A 22,402-nucleotide genomic window follows, 5' to 3' on the forward strand; every position below is an offset into this window, starting at 1 on the left:
TGATCAATATTTTTTAAACGCAGTCGTATTTCTTGATAGGCCAATAAAGAGCAGCTGGATCGAAAAGACGCTTTAAGCCCGACTATTACAACGGTGGCTTTACACAGTAATTCCAAGAGCTTTGGTCGCCATTTGGACCCCGAATATTCTATTTTCAGTGTATCGTTTGACATCATAATGTCTTTATCCAACGAAACCATAAGCTTGTAAAACATTCGCCTTAAAAAACTCTTTTCCATAGCCTAATCAGCATAACAAAGGACTAACTGAAAAAGTCTTCAACAACACGTGGGGGCGACGCAGGTTTGAACCTAAGTTTCCCAGCGCCGAATTCAACGATTTTCAAAGAAAGTTACGCGTTAACAGTTTCCCAAACCAATACACTCATAACTGTTTGACCCCGCATTGACGTTTCGCGCCATATTCGGCAAAGCAGCCTTGCGCCGGAAGGCAACATGTTGAAATTAGTCGTTAGCCAATCAGCTGTAGGACGTTCTTTTTGACATGCGATTGTCAGTGACACGATCCGATTTCTGTCTCCGCCCACCTATTTTGTCGCAAAGTTCAAAAGGGGTGAACGGCTCACTTGTCAAGCATTCTCAGTTTCCTTTTGGGACAACCATGGGTTTCGATGTGGGGAGATTTTTAGAACCTGTGGACGACGATTTGAAATGTGGTATATGTTATGGGGTTCTGGAGGAACCTCTGGCCACCCCTTGTGGACATGTGTATTGTGCGCGCTGTATTCTTCAGTGGACAGCTGAGAGTGGCTACTGTCCGTTGACTTGCGAACAGATCAATGTCGACGATTTGAAGAAGATTTTGCCGTTGAGTACACTTATCGCTAAACAAAATATCCGCTGCGAGAATTTTCGTCGGGGATGCTCGGTCATTTTAAAAGTAGAGAATATTCCATCGCATCTTTTAAAATGCCAGTACGCGAAGGACAATACTTCCGGAGGTAGAATTATGGAACGCAAAACGAACTCCTCGGAAACTCGTGAATTCGCGCGAGTGATTGTATGCGAAAATGGATGTGGTCTGCCTTTGTTGTCCCAAAACTCAGTTACACATGACTGCGTAAAAGCCCTTCAAACGCAGATCGCTTCGCTTCAGCTGAAATTGACTAGGGCGGAGCAGGAAAAAGAACTGGCCTGCGAGCGAATAGCAAAGAGAGAAGAAACATTTCAAGACCGAATCTTAAATCTGGAAAACGAATTGCACAGCTACCAGATACAAGTGCTCAATTTCGAAAGGCAGTTTAAGGATTACCGTGCGCAAATTGGAGTTATAAAGAAACAGGCGGAGACGCGAGTAGGCCAGGTAGGTGATTTTCAATGTGTGATACTTAGTAGCGCAATATTCTCACTAAATGAGCGCTCTTGTGGACGTTAGGGATGTTTGATTTGGCGAGCAAACCGCAAGATGGTTTGTATGTTTTAAACGCGGACTGAACGAGTCGGATCAGTGCTTGGACAGTTTTAAGTTGACTCGGTTGGAGTTTATTACAAAACCCTCTCTGCACCCCTCGGGCAACGTGTTCGAAGAGCTTTTAAGAAAGTTTTATTCACTCGACTTTTTAATCCAAGAATGTCAAGATTTGACCCGATTCGAGACGGAGAGAACTATTACCGTGCACAATAGCTTGTGCCGCGGACTGTGAAAGATGTAGCGCTTAAATTTGACCATTGTCCTGACATCCGACTGTTATTGTAGCCAAGGTGAGCGACATTTTATTAAGTTGTAAGCAAACAGACAAAAGCACATATATGGGCTTTTCTGCTTGCTTTAAGATTATTGCACCAAGTCGGCTTACCCCGGGATTTGCTTTCCTGTTGCAGACCGCCGAAGACATTGAAGTTGAAGTGTCATTATCGCGAGTTGACGGCTCTCTTGGATTCAATATTATGGGTGGATCAGAGGTAAAAAACATTGAGACAATCTCACTTAAGTTACTTCGAGACGATTTCGATTTGTTTCCTGTCACTTTGTGGGGAATTTTATTCATGTGGCGCAATTAATTTGATCCTTATGTGGTATGCGAGGCCAAGAGCCATCAGAAGCGAAGAAACCACTTGTTTCTATTCGCCTGTCTGTTTTATTTTCGTAAAAACACGTGTAATGAAATTCACGCAGGGAACGGGTCTTGTTCAGGCTTGTTGCGCCAAGAGTTCCTAAAAAGATTAACGCCTAACTAGACTTCAGCCTTATCAAAAGCTCCTAATTTAGTTATCAGGTTTTGCGCAGAACCGCACGACTGTCCTACCCGGCGAGCGAATGATGACTTGAATACAACACTCAAAGAGAAGCTGTTCAACTTGAACCGTTCTTTGTTTTGTTTTCAATAGCCTTTGAAAGAATGTACTCGTAAGCGCGGCTGGATGCCTAGGTTGTGAAACAAACATGTTCACTTCTTGTTGTCTGTTTGCAATTTCAGTACATTGACAACGTTGTGTAATAAAAACTCCCACGCGCGTAGAGTCGCGTTTCGCTCTCGTCGCGCGGATTACTGCGGATTCCGACACCCCGCATTCTCGCTTGTCAACGCACCATCGTTGCACTACTCACCACTACACATCGCCTTTATATTCATTTATCAGGTCGGAAATAATTTATCTGGCGGTGGAATTGTGGTTTCCAAGGTCGCAGACAGCGGACCAGCATCAAAAGAAGACGGTTTGAAAGTTCAAGACATAATATTAAAGGTACAGTCTGCCTTGATTACGCGCATCCATTGAAACGAAACCATTCCCGCGCGCGTGAATTAGAAATGTGCAAGATTGCTTTCAACAATAGCTTAACGTGATATTGTGTTGATTTGGTGCACCGCTCGCGATATTAAATTTATCCTTTGTTTTCTAACTTTCCTTCTAATTTCTTCACCAGTGTGTTGTTCATTTGTTAAATCCCCGTATTAATGTCGAGTTATTTCTAAAAAGGATTTATTTATCGAGGTTATTTGGGTCGGTGTCGTAAACTTTCTTTCAGTTCCGACTGCCGTGTTCGCATTAATGAACTAAACTTACAAACCAGATGCTTCCGTCGCTGAAGAACGGGCACTTTAGAAAGTTGATTACCACTTGTAAACAAATTTTGGCTTTTAGCGTTAAGTTATATTCATTCCGTGCTAACTCTTTACGAAGCAGCTTTTTACGATCAAGGGCTTGTTTTGATGATAGCGCGGCGAAAACGAAAGCTCGCAAAATTTTAATTGCCCAAACATAGACCAGCGTCCCATGGCGAATTGAATTGAAATCTCGAGCCCCTTTTTTTTCCCACAGCCGTGTTTCTTTCTTTTCTCCTCGTCTTCTGCTGAACTTTCATTGATTTGCACCGCGTGGTTCATCTATAATTCAAGAGATTTTCGCGGCGATTCAGGTAACCCTTCCTTTGTATGGGTTATTGATTCGCGTCTGCGTTTTAGAGAATGATTTCTTTCGCTCGCAAGACCTCATGCGAAATGTCAATCTTGTAACCACAGTTGGACATCAGTCTGTCACGCGAGATCCTCGAGCGTACACCTCGATAAGGATACAATTATGTTTTTTTCGTCTCGCCCACCTGCTTACAAAACCGAAATAAATTACCTCACAAACCAGGATGTTTTGTGCGAACTCTTGCTGTGCTTTACAAAAAGCGTTTATCGGAAATTGATCTGCCACATGAACAATATAAAAAGTGTATGTATTTTGTGTTTCTGAATATTAGCTGAAAGATGATAACAATTGGCCGATAAACTTTTTTCCAGCCGAAGGCAAGACTTCAGTGGCGATTAATGCAACCGGAGAGCCCAAAACGATCTTTAATTCATTTTTGTCGAATTCTTTTCCAAACTAACTCACTACTAGTCCATTCCGACATGTGATTCACCTTTGACGGTTTTAAACGTTCGGAAATAAACGAGAAAATCCCTAGCTTACTTGCTCTTAGGTCAAAACGCTTTATTAAACCCGATTAAACGGGGTTGAAAGTCCACTTATTAAAGATCTTCCTGTAGTCTTTCAGCTATACAAACCAAGTCTGTGTTGTTTCATTAGCATCCCAAGTGTGCTTTCTAGATTTTTTACTAATCTTGTAAGATAACAGTATGCTTGTCTGTTAAAGAATTTGAAACATTCTTTTGTAATGGCTTTCCAACTGACAGGTATATTTCTTCGCATTGACAAACCAAACTCTGTTTCGCGGAGAGAAAATATATCAGTTTAAAGAACTATATTAGCCAATTTAGTGTCAGATAGAGATGATCTTTTACGAAATATTAGAGGATCTCCCCTTCACTGGAGGTTTCAGCTGCGGAATCGTATCACAAAACATACTGAAATCTCTAGTTTCGAACATCTTTCATCGCCTATCTGTTCCACCTCAAATCGGTTTCCTGTGCTCTTTGCTCATGTTATGACAAGCATTATGGACGCTTACGATAGTAAATATTTTGAATTCGACGTATGGCGGAACATCACAGGGTGCATAACGCGACTCAAGTACTATACAACATATGAGACCTTAGAGGGCCTTTCGCGAATTTTACGCCGGGTATTTGAAACTGGTGCAGTCGTGTCCAGTAATGCAAAACTATCTACAGCTCTGTAACATTGATCAAAGCGCCCTTTTAAAGCTGCAAAGTGGCTTGTTTATATCTCTGTCAGCTATATATTGCACCGGCACACAAAGTTACCGTTTAAAAGCCGATGTTTTGATTTCATGAGGTTTGGGAGCGTCGGATCTCTTTAATGAAGATATTTTGATCTTTTTGCGTTGTTTAAATGCAATAAGCCAGCACGAGCCCAAGAAAACCATTTCCTTGGATCTTAGCTCTCCAACACTGAATTATCAAAAACCCATTAGTGTTTTTTCCGTCAAACAGCGTCAAAGGAAGATTGATAGCGTATTCATGATGACAAGGGCTCTTAGGCGTGCTAAGAAATATTATATAACATATTTTGGGGCTGTTACACTTTAAAACCGACATTTGAATTTTTCATAAAGCGCAACTGTGTTTTTGGAATTGTATTGCCGTCAATCCCTTATAGTTTACGTTTATCGGCACAGGCGCTGCCCTTTTGACAAATACGGTTGCAGGAAATTTGTTCGCTGATGTTTATGTAGCAATAGGAAAGAAGATTTAAGTCCGTAAAACGAGCGATTGTTAAGAGAGAATATTGATTTAAAACTTTAAAAAGTCGTCGCAAATCTGAGGTCGAGGCGCAATAAGGTAGATTTTTAAGTTTAAATAATTTTTTAATCAGCTTTTTTTGAAAACATTACTACCGATTTCGAAGCACGACAGCATTGTCCGATGTTTACATTGCTAGATTTGTGGGAAAAATCGAGATACGATAAAAAATTTCCCGCTGTTTGGAATAAAAGGCATTGTCTTTCGAAAAGTTATTTTCTGTGAATCAAAAACAAATAAAACGACTTCAAAATTTAAGTTTAATACTATTTTTGTGAGAACAGATAATATTGGGTCAAATGTAAATTTATATGTATTAAATTGTTTTAATAGGACTGATGACCGCAATTTGAAAGATGAAAGAGTAAACATTTGTAATTTTAGAGCTTTGAAAGTTTCATTAACCGCTTGCAAAAAGAAACTCGTTTGTCTCACGAAGTAATACAAATGGATGACATGACAATATAGAAATCAGAATGTCCTTGCGAGCAAATGATTCATTTATTGACATAAGACTGATGATTTGAATCAATCTTGCACGCGGCTGAATGAAGACCGTCGTTTAATCTTTCAACGATTTATAGAGGCAGAAATTTGGCAAAACGCAACTAGAAGGTAGAAGTTGTTAATTTTGAAACTAAGTGCCTTAAATTGGATGCAAAGGACATAGAACACGAGGTCGTTCATTGTCGTCCAGTAACTACCAGGTGTTCGTCCACCAAAGAATGAAATTTAATCGGAATTTGAACACATTGAAACATTTTTTAATAATTCTCTCTCTGGGCTAGTCTCCCTTATAGTAAAATGAATCATAACTTGAGGAAAAAGACCTTGAAAAGCTCTTTTGAACCCGTGAAGCTGATTTTAGCAATAGAAAGTATCTTTGATGTTCTATACTCGAATTATGCAAAAGATACTTTATTATACAGAAAATCTTTACCCTAAAATTAATTTAATTATGCAAGAGTGTTTTCACCAAATTTTGAGTAGAAATGATGTGATGGGATATGATGGGGTGTATAGTTTTTTCCTTTGGAAAAACGAGAGTACAGTTGGCTGAAATAAATGTGCTTGACAGTGAAAGATGTAAGTTCGTGATAATTCATTAGCCATGTTACAAAAGTTACGCAACAAGTTGTACTCTTTTTAAAATCTTTCAATGTAAAGAATGGAAAAGGTTTCTCAAATTTGGCGTTGATCAAATTTCTGTCATTTCCTGATTTATCAAAGCACTTTTCCTGTGTTTATAGAACTGCAGAGAAAGGTCTATTTGGTTTAAGGGAAATGTTAATTAGTAAAGATGATGTCCATTAGCGAGCGATACCTTTTTTCTTAATACGAAGACAAAATATTGACACAAGCATGGAATTATTCACTCGTTTTTCCCTTATTAGAGGTTGGTATTATATCTCGTTAATGAAAATAAAATTCTGGAAGTCACGAAAATGAGATGAGTAAGATCTGCCTTGCATTGATGGTAAGAGCTGTTAGTGTTTTGCTTGTTTTCTTTTTTGTGTGTGTATTTGCAGATATTCACTTAAATATCTCGGCGGGTGTTTTTCAGAAGAGAGAAAGCATTTTAAATTTGGATACACATATTAATTTCCTTTTATCCAAATATCTGCGATATGCAAACTTGGACGATGTCTAATTTATTTTTCCACGACATTACATCGTCTTAAGTTTCAAATTTAATTGAAATTGTTTTATTATTTTAAGCGAACAATATCACATGTCGTTTTGCGGTTCAAAATTCACGATATCTACTGATTCTCAATTATTTTATCTATCCAAGATACTAGGATAAATGCACAAATTTAATTTAATTTTTATTTTTGTCGCGTTTAATATTTAACTTGCCTTAGGATAAAGTATATCTGTCGCTGTTTATCACATTAATTTGCGGAGAAAAGACTTATTTATTTCCTTGCTTTCTGTGAAATATTGAAACGTTATTTTTATCATCAAAGGAAAGATGAACTCGATTCTTGGGGTCGGTCTCGACCATAGTTGAACGATAAGTGACATCCAAATAATCTTAAAACATATTTCGCTTCCAGTATCTTTAAAATCTATAGGTTTTAATTAGATTAAAATGGATGAGTCCTTTCCGGCAGATTGCAGAGCCCTTTTAATTTTCAGAGATATTACCCAGAGAAAAAGTACTTTCCAAAAAATCGGGTACATTTCGCGTCAAGTTTTAATTACATGCAAAAATGGTTTAGCTACCAACGCCCCATTGATGGGTTTTTTATGTGAGAGTATTTTGAAAAATTACGGATTCATATCGGTTTAGATTCCTATGCCGAGTGTGCAGGATAACAGAGAATTTTGCGAAGGTCTAGAAACTCGTTTGTCGAATTTACGAGATTATTTTTGTTTTTTCAAGATTGCTAGCTGATGCTTTGTTTTTATCCATAAAAGTAAAAATTTAAGTTTCGAAAAAACGAAGGACGTTTCGTTATTATTTGAAAGTGCATTTCAAGGGCCATTTCAGATGACATCTGAGAATACAGAGTCGGTTCTGAACAAGTAAGAATGGTAGGGTTTAAGACGCGCCAAGTTTGCAAGTCTACAACAAAATGTTACTCTTTATAAAATTGAAAAAAGATTAGAAATTTAGAGTTTTTCTATTTTCTTCAGTACTGACATTAAAGAAGGGAGGTCAAGAGGTTTTCAAGACTGAGGTTTTATATGTCATGGTTGAGCAGTGTTTTCGTGGACTCGTATACGTTTGGAATTATACTCAACAATTCACGTACGTCCCTTCGAATTAACATTATCTCACGAATGATTGATTTTAAAACTCTCCCATCAACAAAACATCGAGTGTGTGGCTTAATCTACTCCTCACAGAAACCAGTAACACATGGTATTGTTTACACGAAGCTTTTTACTGTATTGAAATTCTGAATTTTCCTGTGTTAAACTGAAAATGTTCTTAATACATGTAGATTAAATAAATGTGGACGTAGTCAGCAAAAAAAAAAAAACAAGCAAATTCAAAAATTTAGATTCTCGGCCTCTGTTTGTTCTCAACGTGTTCTAGTGCTTAGGAAAAAGCCTCTGGAAATACGATAATGGTAAATAATCCATCACAGAATCCATCTCTGGCTGATGACCGAGTTGTATTCCAACGAAGCTCTTTAATTGATAATGGCAGATTTCTCGTTAACGAGCCAGATTTTCGCTTCATTAGCGAGGGATTTTCTTCATTTGTTGAGAAACCATCTGTTAAACGTTGAGAAGTCCGTGAGATTGTTGCATCCCGGAGGTATCCCTGTGTGACCATTGTAATTATCGCTATGTTATCGCGTTACTTTTAACCAAGTTAAACGAATCTAGGAACTGCCCACAAGTTCCTTTCTTTCTTTGTTTCCTTGATAACGGAACTTTTTCGATGTTTTAGCTAGCTTTCTCCATGCAAACTGAGATAACGTCCTGCTGGTTAACAGTTAGAGCAGTTGGATTTTTTTTAATCGATTTTCAGAAAATCTAATTTTGAAAGGGCAAGGGCATTTATTAAGATGCTTCGTGTTGGGGCAGTCAATTTACAGTTCGAGACATGGTGATAACAAATGGTTTCCATGGGTGAGTTGTCTCCTGTTACAAAGAAATTCTCATGTCTACACCTGTTCTTTCACATTTGTGGGCCCTCTGGTATTAATTTAACATGTAACGGAAATTACTTTGTCCACCACTCGCAGTTTCCCAGGAATCACAACACTCGAAACATGACGGACATCTTAATGTGTATGATTGAAGCGAACGACGCTAATCGTAAATGCAGATGTTGTTGTTGTTGTTGAACTCGTGTAATTGGCAACGACCTGCCCCACACGGAAAGAAGACCCAAGGGTTGCATTTGTCCTGAAGTGAAAACAGATGGAATCTTGATCGAGCTTGCATGTGAACGCAAGTCGAAGAATATAATTTTACGATGATATCAGTCGATAGTTCCTGGTGCTGATAAAACGGTATCAATTGAAATAAAAACAAAGAATCGCCTTCTTATTAAAAGCAACGTTGTGGTTAGAGACAGGAAACTTCACTAATTTCCTATATGTGATAACGAAGAGACAGTTTTGATTTGAGAGACGTTAAATCGTTATCGATAGAACAGGGGGGTTGGAATTTGCCTCGGGCCTTTGGAAGTCTTACAGTTTTGATAACGACACTTTGATAATAGAGTTTGTTTTCAATTCAAGTTTACCTAACTTCATTTAAGCGACAAAAACTAGTTCTTTCCATTACCGAAACTCTCTTAAAGGCCTCAGAAACATTACTGTAATTTAAGTGTTGAAGAAACGTTCGGCAACTAGACTATAGTTCCTTTGTTAGTACATAAATAGTTGATTGCAGTAACGACACGTTATACCCGTTCACAGACAATAAAGAATCTTATCACCTCCGGCACGTTATAGCCAAGGGAAACAAAGCGATTGGACTTAAAGAGCTGAAGTGTCCTTGATATTTCTACCTATTACTCTTTGTATTCCGGAGAGAGAACACAGGTTCTAATGATTCAATGTGAAGAAGCTAACTCTTAGCTTTTAAACAAACAGAATTCGGAGCCGAAATGATTTATTATTAAAAAGAATGATTTGTTCCTAATCTGTAGTCGAAGCTTGATTAATAGCGACCTCTTCTCGTCTTATGCCATCGCCTTGACGCCTGTTGCAGAGTCGGGCCAGGAAAGGCTTCGTAAATTTGAATTAATAGTGTTTTCGATTTTGTGACCTCCTGCGCTTTCATTAGCGATGCTGAAATTCGGAAAATGTTTAAACAGCCATTTTGATTAACTTTTCAAAGGGTCGCTTCTCACGAAAGTGATTTGGACAACTTAATTTCGTGGAGCGAAACAAAGAAACAAAAGGGAAAGCGATATTTAATGAAACATTCCGGCTGAAAAATCGTAAATCAATAGTGCTCATTGTTCATTTTGATGGGTCTCCGTTGCAGGTCAACGGGACCGATTTATCAGAAGCAAGTCACTTTACAGCTGTTGAAGTCATCAAAAGCGCTTCTGAACCTTTGCAAATATTGGTCAAGCGCAAACTCGTAGACGAGTCTCTGGACGACTGTGTACCCCAGCTTGTGTCCACGGGAATGCAGACGGATCTATCCTTTGGGCAAGAAGTTGAGAGTATGGACACAGACAGTGGAATACACGACAGATATAGTCCTAGGCAAGACTTGCTAAACCCGTTCGAGAAATCTCTAGATGATGGCACGAGTAGTTCCGAATGCTCGCGCCGTCGTTTAGAATCGTTCTGCAGAGAGGACGTGGAAAACCTGCGTTCCACAAGCGAAAGTTTGCCAAGCTCGGAGAACATTGTTTACAGCGAGCAAGGCACCCTGCCTCGAGTCACACGGCTTTTGAAAGATGTAAATTATGTCAACCATTTGGACGAGAACTCAAACTGCAAGCTCGAAGAACAGCCTTATGTCACTGCAATTTCCGATGAAATCTACTTTGATCCTGAATTCGACTACGAATATGAGGTAATTATGGGTTTATGTTCCACTCTTTAGGATTCCAAAACAGAGTCGCGCACAAGATCTAAAATTGCTATTGTTAAAGAAGAAAGCAACCTAGCAGATGTTAAGAACTTCCTTCCCCGGGGCAATCCATGGAAAAATGGATGACTCAATTCCGGAGGTCTTTTTTCTGAATCCCACTGTACGTTAACAAACTTTTCTTGCCTTGTGCACACCACATTTTCTAACAAAAGAAATCCACAGTGGGGTCTTAAGTGCATTGCAGTGGTAAGTCTATAATTGCACGAAGTAATTCCATTTTTGCGCAGTTGTACGACCAACGTTTCTCTGCACGACACGGAATTTCACTAAAACCAGTTGCTCTTTTTTTGAAGAATTTACCGACTCCCGGAGACAATGGTAGAAATGCACTTCACCATAAGTTCACCGTATGTTTTGAACGGCTAACCGTTAACAATCCATTAAGAAAAAGGTTGGACGGGTCCTTGAGATCAGCACAGATGACAGTAGTTGATGGGCATTTGCAGTGTTTTGATTATTTTAGAAACTTCTTACCTCCAAACTGGACGATTGACAAACCTTTTCATATCGGGTTCAATTCCATTCAAAATGAGTATTAACTTAGCTAAGCAAAGTTTGGACTATCATATTATGTTTTTGGTTAGACGGATACATAGCCAGCATTGACGATACCAAAATTTAATGACGTAATATCGTTCGGGTGAGAGTAGTTTGAGCGGAAGAAATTCTCAGCCAATTCACGATACCATCTGCGTGGTTTTTAATAGGTCTTTCATAATTAGAGTGCTTTTGTACAATAGCAAACCAAGCGAATACCTTGCAGAGTGACGCGAAAAAACTTGTTCACAGCTTTTTATAACAAAATAGCAAAAGCAGATGGAACATTTCCACCCTCCCCTTCCTTCACTTCTCGAGTTAAAAGCCCCGACCAGAGTGCGGAAGGTCACGTTTTCGAACCTCGAGAAAAGTCGTGATTCCCGCCGTCGTAGGAATGCTGTCCATTGCAAAATAAAGAAGTTCCACGTGTTCTCTGTCTTGCTCGTTACCAGGCAAGGCGAATCCCTTGCCTTGCCATGGTAATTGCTTGTCGCTTTGGTAACTGAGTAGTACGACTATGTCGAGGGCCGATTTTTCATGAAAGCATGATAATTCTCATCGTCAAGCTTGTTTCTCTTGGATATCTGCAGCTAACAGGCAAGAGTTGCAAAGGAAACACGTTTTCGAATTATTACATATTTAACCGAGATTTCAGCCTGGAGTTCTTCGTTTGCCGTAAGAATGAATCTAAATCTCTCCTCCAGTATTCACCAAATTTACGTAATCAGTTTTTCCCACACTCACAATCATCGCCTCTTTGTTTGTTTTCTTCCAGGAAATAACTCTGTGGATAGCGAATAGTGAGTTGGGGTTAACATTCTGCTGCGGTGAAGAAGATGAATCCACAGTGCACGTTTGCGAGGTATGCGTTGGAAAATCTCCTCATGTATAGATTGCATGCTCCTGCTACCGTTTCCTGCACAGGGTGAATTGTTAACTCCGACGAAAGAAATTGAACCCTAACACATTGTTACAAAGGACGCTATAATCTTGTTAATGCTAACATAAACACACTTACCCATAGCCGCTGTAATCTCGTTAGCAAGCCTCGTATTATCCAGTTAGACATTGGAACGAAACATCCCGGCAAAAGAGATCCCATCTGCGAGCCTCTCTCTCTTTTCCTTCCAGTAAAGGCGCTACAAATAAACAGAAGCTCCAGCAATAGCGGGGAAATCGTATCATGCGTTACTCAAACTCATCGTGCGTAAGACTTCAAGAAATTTGGCGTCTTTGTGTTTTTTGCAAAGTTCAATCGACACTTCAGTTTCAAGTGCACCAGGAAGTAGTCTTCGCCGCTAGTTGAATTTTCAAGAAGGGGTCTACAAACTACAAACCGTGAATAATTGGCTTTGCACATACCGATCAAATTTTATTTGACTTCTCAAGAGGACTTAGTACAAAGAAAAGAGACTTTACAAAAGGCACGGAGAAATGTGTTGCGCACTTAACTAGACAATTGAAGCAATTGTCTCTTACAGACACCGGAAAAATTCAGGCGGAACCCGTGACTTGTGCAACGCCGGTGCAGTGCTCGACCAACCGAGCTACAATGATGCAATCTTCTTCCAGATGAACGTTTTATTTCATTAGAGAGAGAGTTTCTTCTTAGGGGCTATTTTATCAACTGACTTTGCGGAAAGTGGGAACTCGTGGGGACAGCTATTCTGTCCCCCATACTTCCTGAAAAACCCAGGAAGGAGGACCACGAGTTTAACAGTCTTAAACTGTGAGGTGTCACCCTTCCCCAGTGAAATAAACAAGATTATTTTTAATTTTATCATTAATATCTTTTCAGATTGATCCTGGCTCCGTAGCGTACTTTGATGGACGTATGACGCTGTGGGACGAAGTCCTCAAGGTATTTCAAGTTCGTGACATTTTTTGAACCCAGAAGGCCTTTAAGTACTTGTGGATGATCTTTGCCGAATCCAAGTCTAACTTTGACGATGATTCTCAACAGTCGTTTTAGCTTTCCTCAAGAAAGTCCATGCTATTTCCTCTTGCTCAGATCAAGACACTTTCCGCCATGTTTGCCTTGATCGTTTCACCCAAACGAGTTTCCCAGACCCCCGCTCGAAGACTGCGCCATTTCCAAATTGCTGTTTGTCTCGGTTTCGTAGTGAGTCTTGGTGATGAGTTTGATTTGCATAAGACGCCGCCACTCATTTCTATTTAAATGGTCGTGCACCAGGACTCGCTTTGAAACTGAGGCATGTAGCAACTCGGAAAGGGGCTAATAGCGCTCCGCAGGCATCACAATATAACCTTGCGGTCCTGATTTCTCCGTAGATCAATGATGTTCCTGTGACCCACATCAGTGATATTGAGCCCCTGGTCTATGAATCGATGTCAACAATTAAATTTCTTGTTGCAAGACCAGCTCAAGAGGTAGGTTTCGATTTTTTTTTTCTTATCGTCTAAAGTTCAAATAAAGGGAAAACCAAGCAGTACCATAAATAACCACTGCTCAGTACCTTCCATTTGAATGGCCACACTTAAGAAACACAAAAACGTAACTCTTTCCCTCCCCCAAGAGTACCATTTTTACTCTGTCAAATGAGAACACGTTAGGAGCGAAAAGGCTTCCAATCCACCTTGAACAAGAACACGATAACATTCCGGGTCAAAACACTGCGGGACACTTGTCAAATTTTGGGCGAAAAGTAGAGAATTTAGTGTACATGCTTCCTTCGTTATATGAGCAACGTGTGGTCTTCTGTCGCTGCCTTTTTCGCGCCCCCTTTCCCCCCCCCCCCCCCCCCAGACAATGTTGAAACATGCAAGCGATCGATGAACGGATCTTGATTTTGGAGACCGTGAAAAATCAACATTGTAATGGGGGGAGGGGGAAAAAGCGCGAATTGTCCCAACAGTTTTGACCAGGATTGAAGGTACATGTGTACTGCATTACGATTGCATACAAATATCGGCTCGAAAGTTAATTAAAATCACCTTGAACGGCAAAATTAGGAGCGCCACGGGAAAGTCGTGCTCAGATTCACTGGAATAGTAACACTTGCATACTCAAATATTGGCAGGAACCAGCTTGCGCACCGTAATTCAGTAGACAGCGCCACAGCGAAGTACTGCTTCGTGGCTGTCATTTGAAAAGATCGCATCCGGCGGGGACTCCATTCGTAGATGAACTTCATACCACCGTTGGAATGTAGCATTTCAGGAAAACCAACTCGGCTCGAGGGTGTTTGACTTGGCAACAAAGTAAAGCAGACGCCCAGATACCGATTACATGAATTTACCTTCATTTACAGTGATGGGTGTGTGCGCTTGATTTCGCGCGTGTACCCCTCGCGTGGCCTTCACCCTCGATCTCGCATTTTCGCGAAACTCGTGCATGTTAAGAATTAGGTCCGGTTAAGGCAAGAAACAAGTTCTCAATTCGCAAGAGAACTTTTGAAGGTTTTATGGTTAGGCAGGAGCCGTTGCTCCTGGGTTAGGTCACATTGAGTCTCTTTTAGGTCAATGTAACGGCATATCTGATGTAGTTAGAATCAGACCGGGTTATAAGATCTACTGCCTTTAGGAGAATTGCCTTTCTCGTTAGAGAAAGCACCTTTCATTGATGTAAATCAGGTAACTAATCAAATAGATGTGTCCATGTATTTGATGAATAATGCAAATGGCGGAGACCATGATCTCAAAATCTTTGGACTCTGATTTTCTATAGCCCTATCGCCTTACAAAAACATCTTTGACTTCTCTTCCTTTCAAGCTATTGCACAAACCTTCCCTGCTCTAAAAATCATGTAAACCATAAATTTAACGCTGAAAAGTCGGACGCGACATTAAACTTAATTAGCAATGCTACGCGAGGGAAGGAGCCGAGCAAGGCCTAGAAATTCTCACATGTAGCTTTAAAAAAATGTTGATTCGTGGATAGAATCAATTTTAAACTAGCATTTTCCTTATTTTCGAGACAAGAGGAGTCCCAAGATAGAACACCATGTTTTTTCTAATTGTGCACAATATCATTAACCTGTTTGAATTGAACACTTAGTCATTTGGCCTTTGTGTTTCCCGTCCAAAGTGCATTAGCTTTAAATTCGTTGATGCAAAGATAACTCAGCGAGTTCTTGAAGCTTTTGCAAGCTTTATCAACACGGTGTAAAATTACGAGAAAACCAACTGGGCTTGAAATACATCAATCACTGGAAAATATTTTAAACCTGTCGGAGAAGTTTATCTTTTCAAAGGAGAACATATATGCTTATGTCTCCATAAACGTGAACAATTTATTTAGAAACAAACAATTTATGTCGTATGTTTCATGAGTCTTTTAAGCCTTGTTATTGTTTGAAATATCATCTCAACTATTTGAACACGAAATGGTGGGGAACCTAAAGAAGAATATCGATCTGGATATAGAGGTTGAGAAAGGTTAAAGCCGACACACATTAAACAAAAAAAATTACAACATTTAGTCGAGATTCTGCGCACCGAAGAAACGTGGTACCACAGATTTTAAAAAAAAAAATTCAACTCAACCATTACTGAAAAGGTTGCGTGTAAGTATGTGTATTTAATGAGTAAATCTTTTGTCTTATCAATAAAAGGGATTTTAAATGCAAGAGTTGAGATTCTAAATAGCCTTTACGGTCAATTACTGACTTTGTAGAAATGACAAATTGCTTTATAAACATCATGCAATGATTTCCGACTCGAAAGACGATTTTATCACGCAATCCTTGGACGTTATGAAAGACAAAGAAGAGAAAAAGCAAACAATAGTTCCATCGCACCATCGTTCATTCCATCAACCACTTAAACTAATTGGATTTCATGATCATTGCGGAATGTTTCAGTAAAAGCATTGACTGCAGTAGCTACATGGCTGTTTTCACGGTTATCCTGTGTAAATATCGACTTACGAAAAGCGCTTTCATTTGTCTCAGCCCTGCATTTCCAAAGATAAGGCCTTGATAAGCCAAAGACTAATTTCCAAGGTTTCAGACATAGGACATTGTTAGAAAATTAATATGATACGCTTAAAAACGAACTGAAGCTGTCTGCCACTAATCAACTGATACTGCAACACACAGCGTCGATCTAGGTTACGTAAATGCGGTTGTTCTCTTCCGGGACTCATCGAAAGCATGCAGGTTATTTCTGGTCTGTTTAGACAAATCCTATTTGCGCATGCAACTTAAAGGGCGAATGGTGGTAATTAAATTTTTCGTCGGAGAATTTTCAGTCTATCATTTTCCTGCAAACTTCAGTAGAAGAAAAAACGAAATTCTGAAGCACTAGTGGGCGCCAAGCGACTTTTTTAGCATAACAAAACGGCACCATCGGAAAGTACTGCTCATTAGCTTTCATTTGAATGGTCACATTTGAAATTACATTCTCTTCTTTACGTAGAACAATTTTTATGGTAAGAAATGGCTGCGGTTATGGAAATGGCCGACAGAAAGAACTACATGATTTAAAATAGCTGTAGTTTCGTCTTTTATGCTTTCTTGTCTTAAAAGGTGGATGAAAAGGTTTGCAAGAACGACCTGTCACCGTATCTCTCGAGCTTCATTTAACGGCTTCTTTTGAAGCAGTTTTATTTTGCTTTTAACTTCATCACCAAAAATGTCAAGAGGTTAAGCCTAGAAGACGTTTGTAGACCACATAACAAATCCATTTACGAGAATTAAATTAAGGAGATCTTATTTCGCGGATCTTTCCAGCGAAAACGCGAAAAAAACAACCTTCTTATAGTGTGCCGGCAAAATTTGATACAAAAACAGCACATCTAATTGCCGAGACATTTCCGGTTTAGGTGCGAAAAACAAAATGGACTACTTAGCCTTTGGACAGTCTGAATGGTTTTTGCAAAATCTTTCGATGCACAGATAATAAACAAAACGCAACAACAACGTCTACATCATAACTGTTTACCCTTGGATATTAAAGAGGCTACGTCGCTGGTGGTTCGGAGTTCTGCAGTCAAAACTTTACAGCCTGAAATCTTTCTTGGTTTTCTACACTCGTGTGCCGAAAATTCGTCAAATTTAGGAGAACGGTGTTAAATTATTCCTGTAAATAGAGGCTTCCATGCGACATTTTTGGCCTTGCTTCGCTATCAGGTTTGAGACCTTTAAAAGCAGAACCAACATCCAATGTAGTTTCATCGTTGCAATACATAACAGCAGGGGAGAGGAAAGAGTATTAAGGGGGGGAGGGGGAGACCTTCCTAAATGATGAGAGTGTATTTATATGATGTTGGTCCAAGCTCTTCGTAATTTAGTCCGTAAGACTGCAAGGAAGAGCTCCAATTTCTTCTTCTCTCTTCTTCTCTTTCCGCTCTATGGATTCAAAGGCATTTTTCTGCAGTCTACTACAGTGAGACCGATAAAGCGTCACATAGCCCTTTTAAATTAGCTTAACACTGCTGATCTCTTAGAGCATTTACACGTCCAGTCATGACATACCGCCAACGACAGGTCACTTCTGACTTCATCACATAGTCTGTGTTCTTTAATGTTACCACCTCAATGATTGTTAAATTGTTGTAAGGCGAGTCTACGGTTCATCGTAGTTTGTAGCTTAATTTGGTTTATGACCCTGGGTATCTAAATGATCTGGTCGGGCCTTGAAGTGAACCGATAACTTCCTCGCCCACTAAACCTAGCGCTTTTCCAACTAACCACTCACAATGGTGCTTTCTTTTCTCGTAGGTACAAGCAACTCTCCTAGGAATCGAAGGAAGTCACGATTGGAGTTTTATTGATCCCATCGACGCTGATCTCAGCAACGTCAGCATTGGCGTCATCAAGGAAGAGGACGAAGATGGATCGGCCAACTTAGACGATTACCATGGGAACGGAGACAAATGCGAGAAGGACAGCGGAGTTGGAAGAACGAACGATGAAAGCTCGGAGCAAGATCTTGGAGAAGTTGTAGAAGAGGTTGTAACTTTGAACAACACTGAAAAAGGCTCGCAGGAAAATGGCGAAAAACGCCAAACGAAGGAGGATTTGAGTGCGTGTGAATCGAAAAGTAGTTCGAGTTCATCTCGGAGTAATGAAGAAAAGTCGTTTTCTCCGAAACGATCTCGTGACTCGAACGACTCGACTTCCCGGGACAAATCAACGGCGGTGGACAAAGACTCGAGTCGAAACAAGAAAGATAAATCATCGGAGAGCAGTGGCTCAAAACGGCGTAATGGATCTCCGAGTAAAAACTGTCTTTCTCCTACACGTAATGGCGGTTCACTTCCAAGAAAAGACAAGGAACGGAACAAGGATCGAAAAAAGACACGAGTCTCCCATAGAGACAATTGCGGGGTTGAATCTCGCGGAGAACGGGACCGAGAGCGGATCGTGATCGTGATCGTGATCGTGATCGCGATCGAAAGTCGAAACTCGGATCAAAAGCGAAACAACAAGTTAGGGAACGTTAGTAGGACAATTCGTGCGTCTTACATAAAGGCCGTGAATAAGGACTCCACTCAACACATAAACTGGATTGGCGAATCGGATTGTTTTGGCGGGAAACTTGATCATCGTAGCCAAAAGAAGTCCAATTTAAATGACAATGAGTCTCTAAACGGATCTCAGCAGAATATTGAATGGAAAGTTCGAATGTCGAAGGATGGCAGTCAAATATTTGTTCGCAAGCGGCCAGTGACGGCCGCACGGCAAGCAAGGAATAAACTGCTGCGCGAGCGAGCGCAAAAAATTTCTGAAGAACGAAAAGGAATGACAACGGATGATGACACTCACACAGTCTATCAAGGCCGGTACTGGCCGCGAGAGGATCGGAGACGACACTTAGAAAGGGTACGCGAGGCGCGCAGAAAGAAAATGCAAAAGTTGCAGCAAATTAAAGAGTCGGAGAGCCCACACACTTGCAGCGGATCGGAGAGTGGCAAAGGACGCCGGGATATCATTGTGGAAATGAGCCACAAGAGAATGAACAAGAACAAACAACAGTTTGATGACTTTACAACAGTGCGAGAATATCTCACCCAACGAAATCCGGATGGGTCCCCTGTGGGACCTATTCACGTAACTACCGTTTGAGTGATCACGCATTATGAAATAATTATCAAAAGAAAATACTATAGCAACAGTAGTTTGTCGTACGCCACGACTGCATGTTGCGTTTATAATAGTTGCTTTTGCTCTAGTTTAGTGCTGTATAGTAACTTTTGGCAAACAACCTAGCTTTAAACAAAATGCAAGGTTTTCAGTTGAGTGTCGAAAACAATCTCGGGATTGCATCATTAGCACGCCTTATTTTTGGCTAAGAAGTGCCAAACCAGTGAGTTCATGACTCATGACGCCGGCTGCAAATATATTCTCCAAATCCTGATCGGTTCTACTGATCATCTGCGTTCCCTCTAATTGAGTGGCTCACCACTACATTCAACTTGAAACGGCTGTAAGCTAAATACAGATCAGTGGCTCACCTTAATTTCCCGTAAACAGGTCTAAACGATGAAGAATGACACATCTTAAAATTTAAATGACGCATAGTAATGTTAGTGAGTAAAAAAAATCAACAATTTTTTTAAACAAATGGAGAAGTGCGAGAATGGAGCACATAGATTGTCGTCCCTCTAGTAATGCCAAGATTTTGTTTTCTTATAATTACTTAGATTCCGGTGAATTTGCTTAACAGCAGGCTTGTGCTATCGCAGATCAAATGGCAAATCGACTTCTACCAAAACAATTCAGTATATACGTACTCTTAAGACAAACTTATTTTGCTGCTCAAGTTACTCAATACAGCGTTGCGTGACATATCTAGAGAGAAGAAGATAAATAAAATGAAATGTTTATTGTTCGTTTATTGTTGAAAAAATGTTCCCGAGAAACTCGTATCAGAGGTCAGTAATTTACTGCGCAAAAAGCAGCCTTTGAAACTCGGAAATTAAATATTATCCATGTAAAAATTTAAATAGTTGGGATAATTGTTAGAAAACGAATTCAAATGAAGATCGATAATTTTATTCAAATTATGGATTTATCAAAAAATTTTTTAAGGGCAATGAATGACTCAGCATTCAAATGAAAATGTTGCCCTTCTTTATCAGTTGTGTAAAAGAAATGTGCTAATTTCGTTGTCATTTTCGAGGCGTGGCTGTAAAAAAAAACATGGTCGTAGTTTTGTTACCCTTGGATTCAAGTCGTTTTCATCTCACGTTGACGTAGAAATACGTTTGATGTTGATGGTTTAAAACGTAAATTTGAGTTCAATTTAACTGTGGAGCACATAGATCTTCAGTGGCTGAATTTTCCTTCATAATTTGTTGGGGGAAACAGGAGGCACGAAATGTATAAATAAAATTTATTTGAATTTATCTGTGAATGTTGTTATGGAAGCACGCAGCTACTTGTAACATTGACGAGGGGCTACCGTTTCAAATGTATCCCTTTTTGTGGTAGGTCACCGCAAGTGCACTACACACTTTTGTCACCGGGTTGTAAAGCTCGCAACATTTCAACACAGCATATTGCAACACTTGCATGATGTTGCAGCATGTGTTGAACGGGCTAGCCAAACGCACGCAACGTTTTCAACATTTTCAACGCAACGTGTCTATGTTTATGTGCCCCAGGCCCCTGGCGCGCAACAAGTGGACCTAGCGCGCATGCCCTAGTGCAACAATGTTGCGTGAGCGTGGCCAAGCGAGTACTACATCATGCAACATCCAAAATGTTGCACGAAAAATTTGACCGTTTTCAAATTTGATATGTTGCAAATATGTCGCAACAGGGTGGCCAAACGTACGCAACATGTTGTGCCAAACAATGTTGCGAGAGTTTGCCTAGGCCTTGAGAGTAAAAGTCCGTGGTGCCAATAGGCCCGCAGCGCGTACATAAATCACGAAAATAAACAGGTCTGTTGGAAGCGTGCTTGAATTTCAAAAAATAGCCCCAAAATCGCAAGAATTTGTGACGCTGATGAACAATAAAGCAGCTGCTATTCCCAAAACAACCCCATCTACAATAGGAGAGAGAATTTTTGACTTTGCAGAAACAATGGTCAACCTCAAGAGTTGGGCGATTGTGATCTTTGGGTTGAATTCGCACATTTCCTGTAAAACTTTATAATAATTTAAGACCCTGGTTCAGGCTGGTCACGTGCCTCCCAAAATATGGGAGGTAAACTAAATATGTGTTAGGGGAGGGGAGGCAATGTAGGCCTTGTCATCATTGCGATTGAGGGAATCAGCACGTATTTGATTTTGTGGTCAGGCGAGCATCGACAAAACGATCATTTTATGTACTACATATGTTTGTCGACGAGTGCACGTGACCAGCCTGAACCATGGTCTTTACGTCTTCTGCTCAATGACAAAGAAGGCGAAGAAGAGAGACCCTGGGAACGAGTCCTATAGTTTGACCAGGGCCGGACAGGGATTAAATTCAGTGAACTTTTGTCTTGGAACTGTCAGACGCTCAGAGTACACCCTTAAACTTGTGGTGAAAAAGAAGCAGTTGTAAGTAAACTTGAAAATGATCAACATGTCAGCCTTGAAGCCAATGCTTTTCGATTTCCTTTTATTTTCCTCAATGTTTCTGGGTCACTTTCGATTTTCGCAAAATTTGATGTGATTTGCGTTGATTTGTTAATTTCAATTTACAATGTCCCCGATTAGTGCTCCAGCGCTAAAGTTTCTTTCCTTTTTTCCTTACTACGTGTCTCTGCCCCGCACACTTTCGCTTGTAAATATTTTAAATTTTAAGATGTATTAGCAGAACTGAGCGCATATGGAAGGCTCTATAATCGCGGGAAAGCTCCCGAAGAAGACTCGAGACTGAAGATTATATGGGTAGTGTTTCTGTGATTGCCATAGAAAACAGAGATAAATTTTGAAAACGTGTTTTTCCATTGTTGCGATCGTTATAGTGCACCTAAGCCAGTGGGAAAGGAATTTCATCAAAATGTTTAACGAAAGCGGGTGGGTTAGTAACTCGGTAATTCAGGCCCATTCCACAGATCGGTGGTTTTCGTAGTAGTTCTAAAAGCATGAAAAATCGCTTATTACTCGGGCTTTGCAGGGTTAAATTTCCAGATATATCATCAAATTCCCATAACTTACATAAAAATAATCTATGGCAGCAATAGATTATGATGGCAGTCAGTAGAGAG

At 40.0% G+C, this 22,402-nt stretch overlaps 1 protein-coding gene across 1 annotated transcript; it reads left to right on the plus strand.

Moving 5' to 3' along the window:
- The first annotated feature begins 593 nt into the window (after positions 1-593).
- Positions 594-20,606, plus strand: LOC138011296 (E3 ubiquitin-protein ligase PDZRN3-like). Its single transcript, XM_068858261.1, has 8 exons — positions 594-1,323; positions 1,842-1,922; positions 2,601-2,705; positions 10,136-10,678; positions 12,069-12,155; positions 13,092-13,154; positions 13,586-13,684; positions 17,977-20,606. The coding sequence occupies exons 1-8, from the start codon at positions 622-624 to the stop codon at positions 19,321-19,323; spliced, it is 3,027 nt and encodes a 1,008-aa protein (XP_068714362.1). The 5' UTR covers positions 594-621; the 3' UTR covers positions 19,324-20,606.
- The last annotated feature ends 1,796 nt before the right edge of the window (positions 20,607-22,402 follow it).

Source organism: Montipora foliosa, chromosome 7 (genome assembly GCF_036669935.1).
Source record: "Montipora foliosa isolate CH-2021 chromosome 7, ASM3666993v2, whole genome shotgun sequence".
In the NCBI taxonomy this organism is placed as follows: domain Eukaryota; kingdom Metazoa; phylum Cnidaria; class Anthozoa; order Scleractinia; family Acroporidae; genus Montipora; species Montipora foliosa.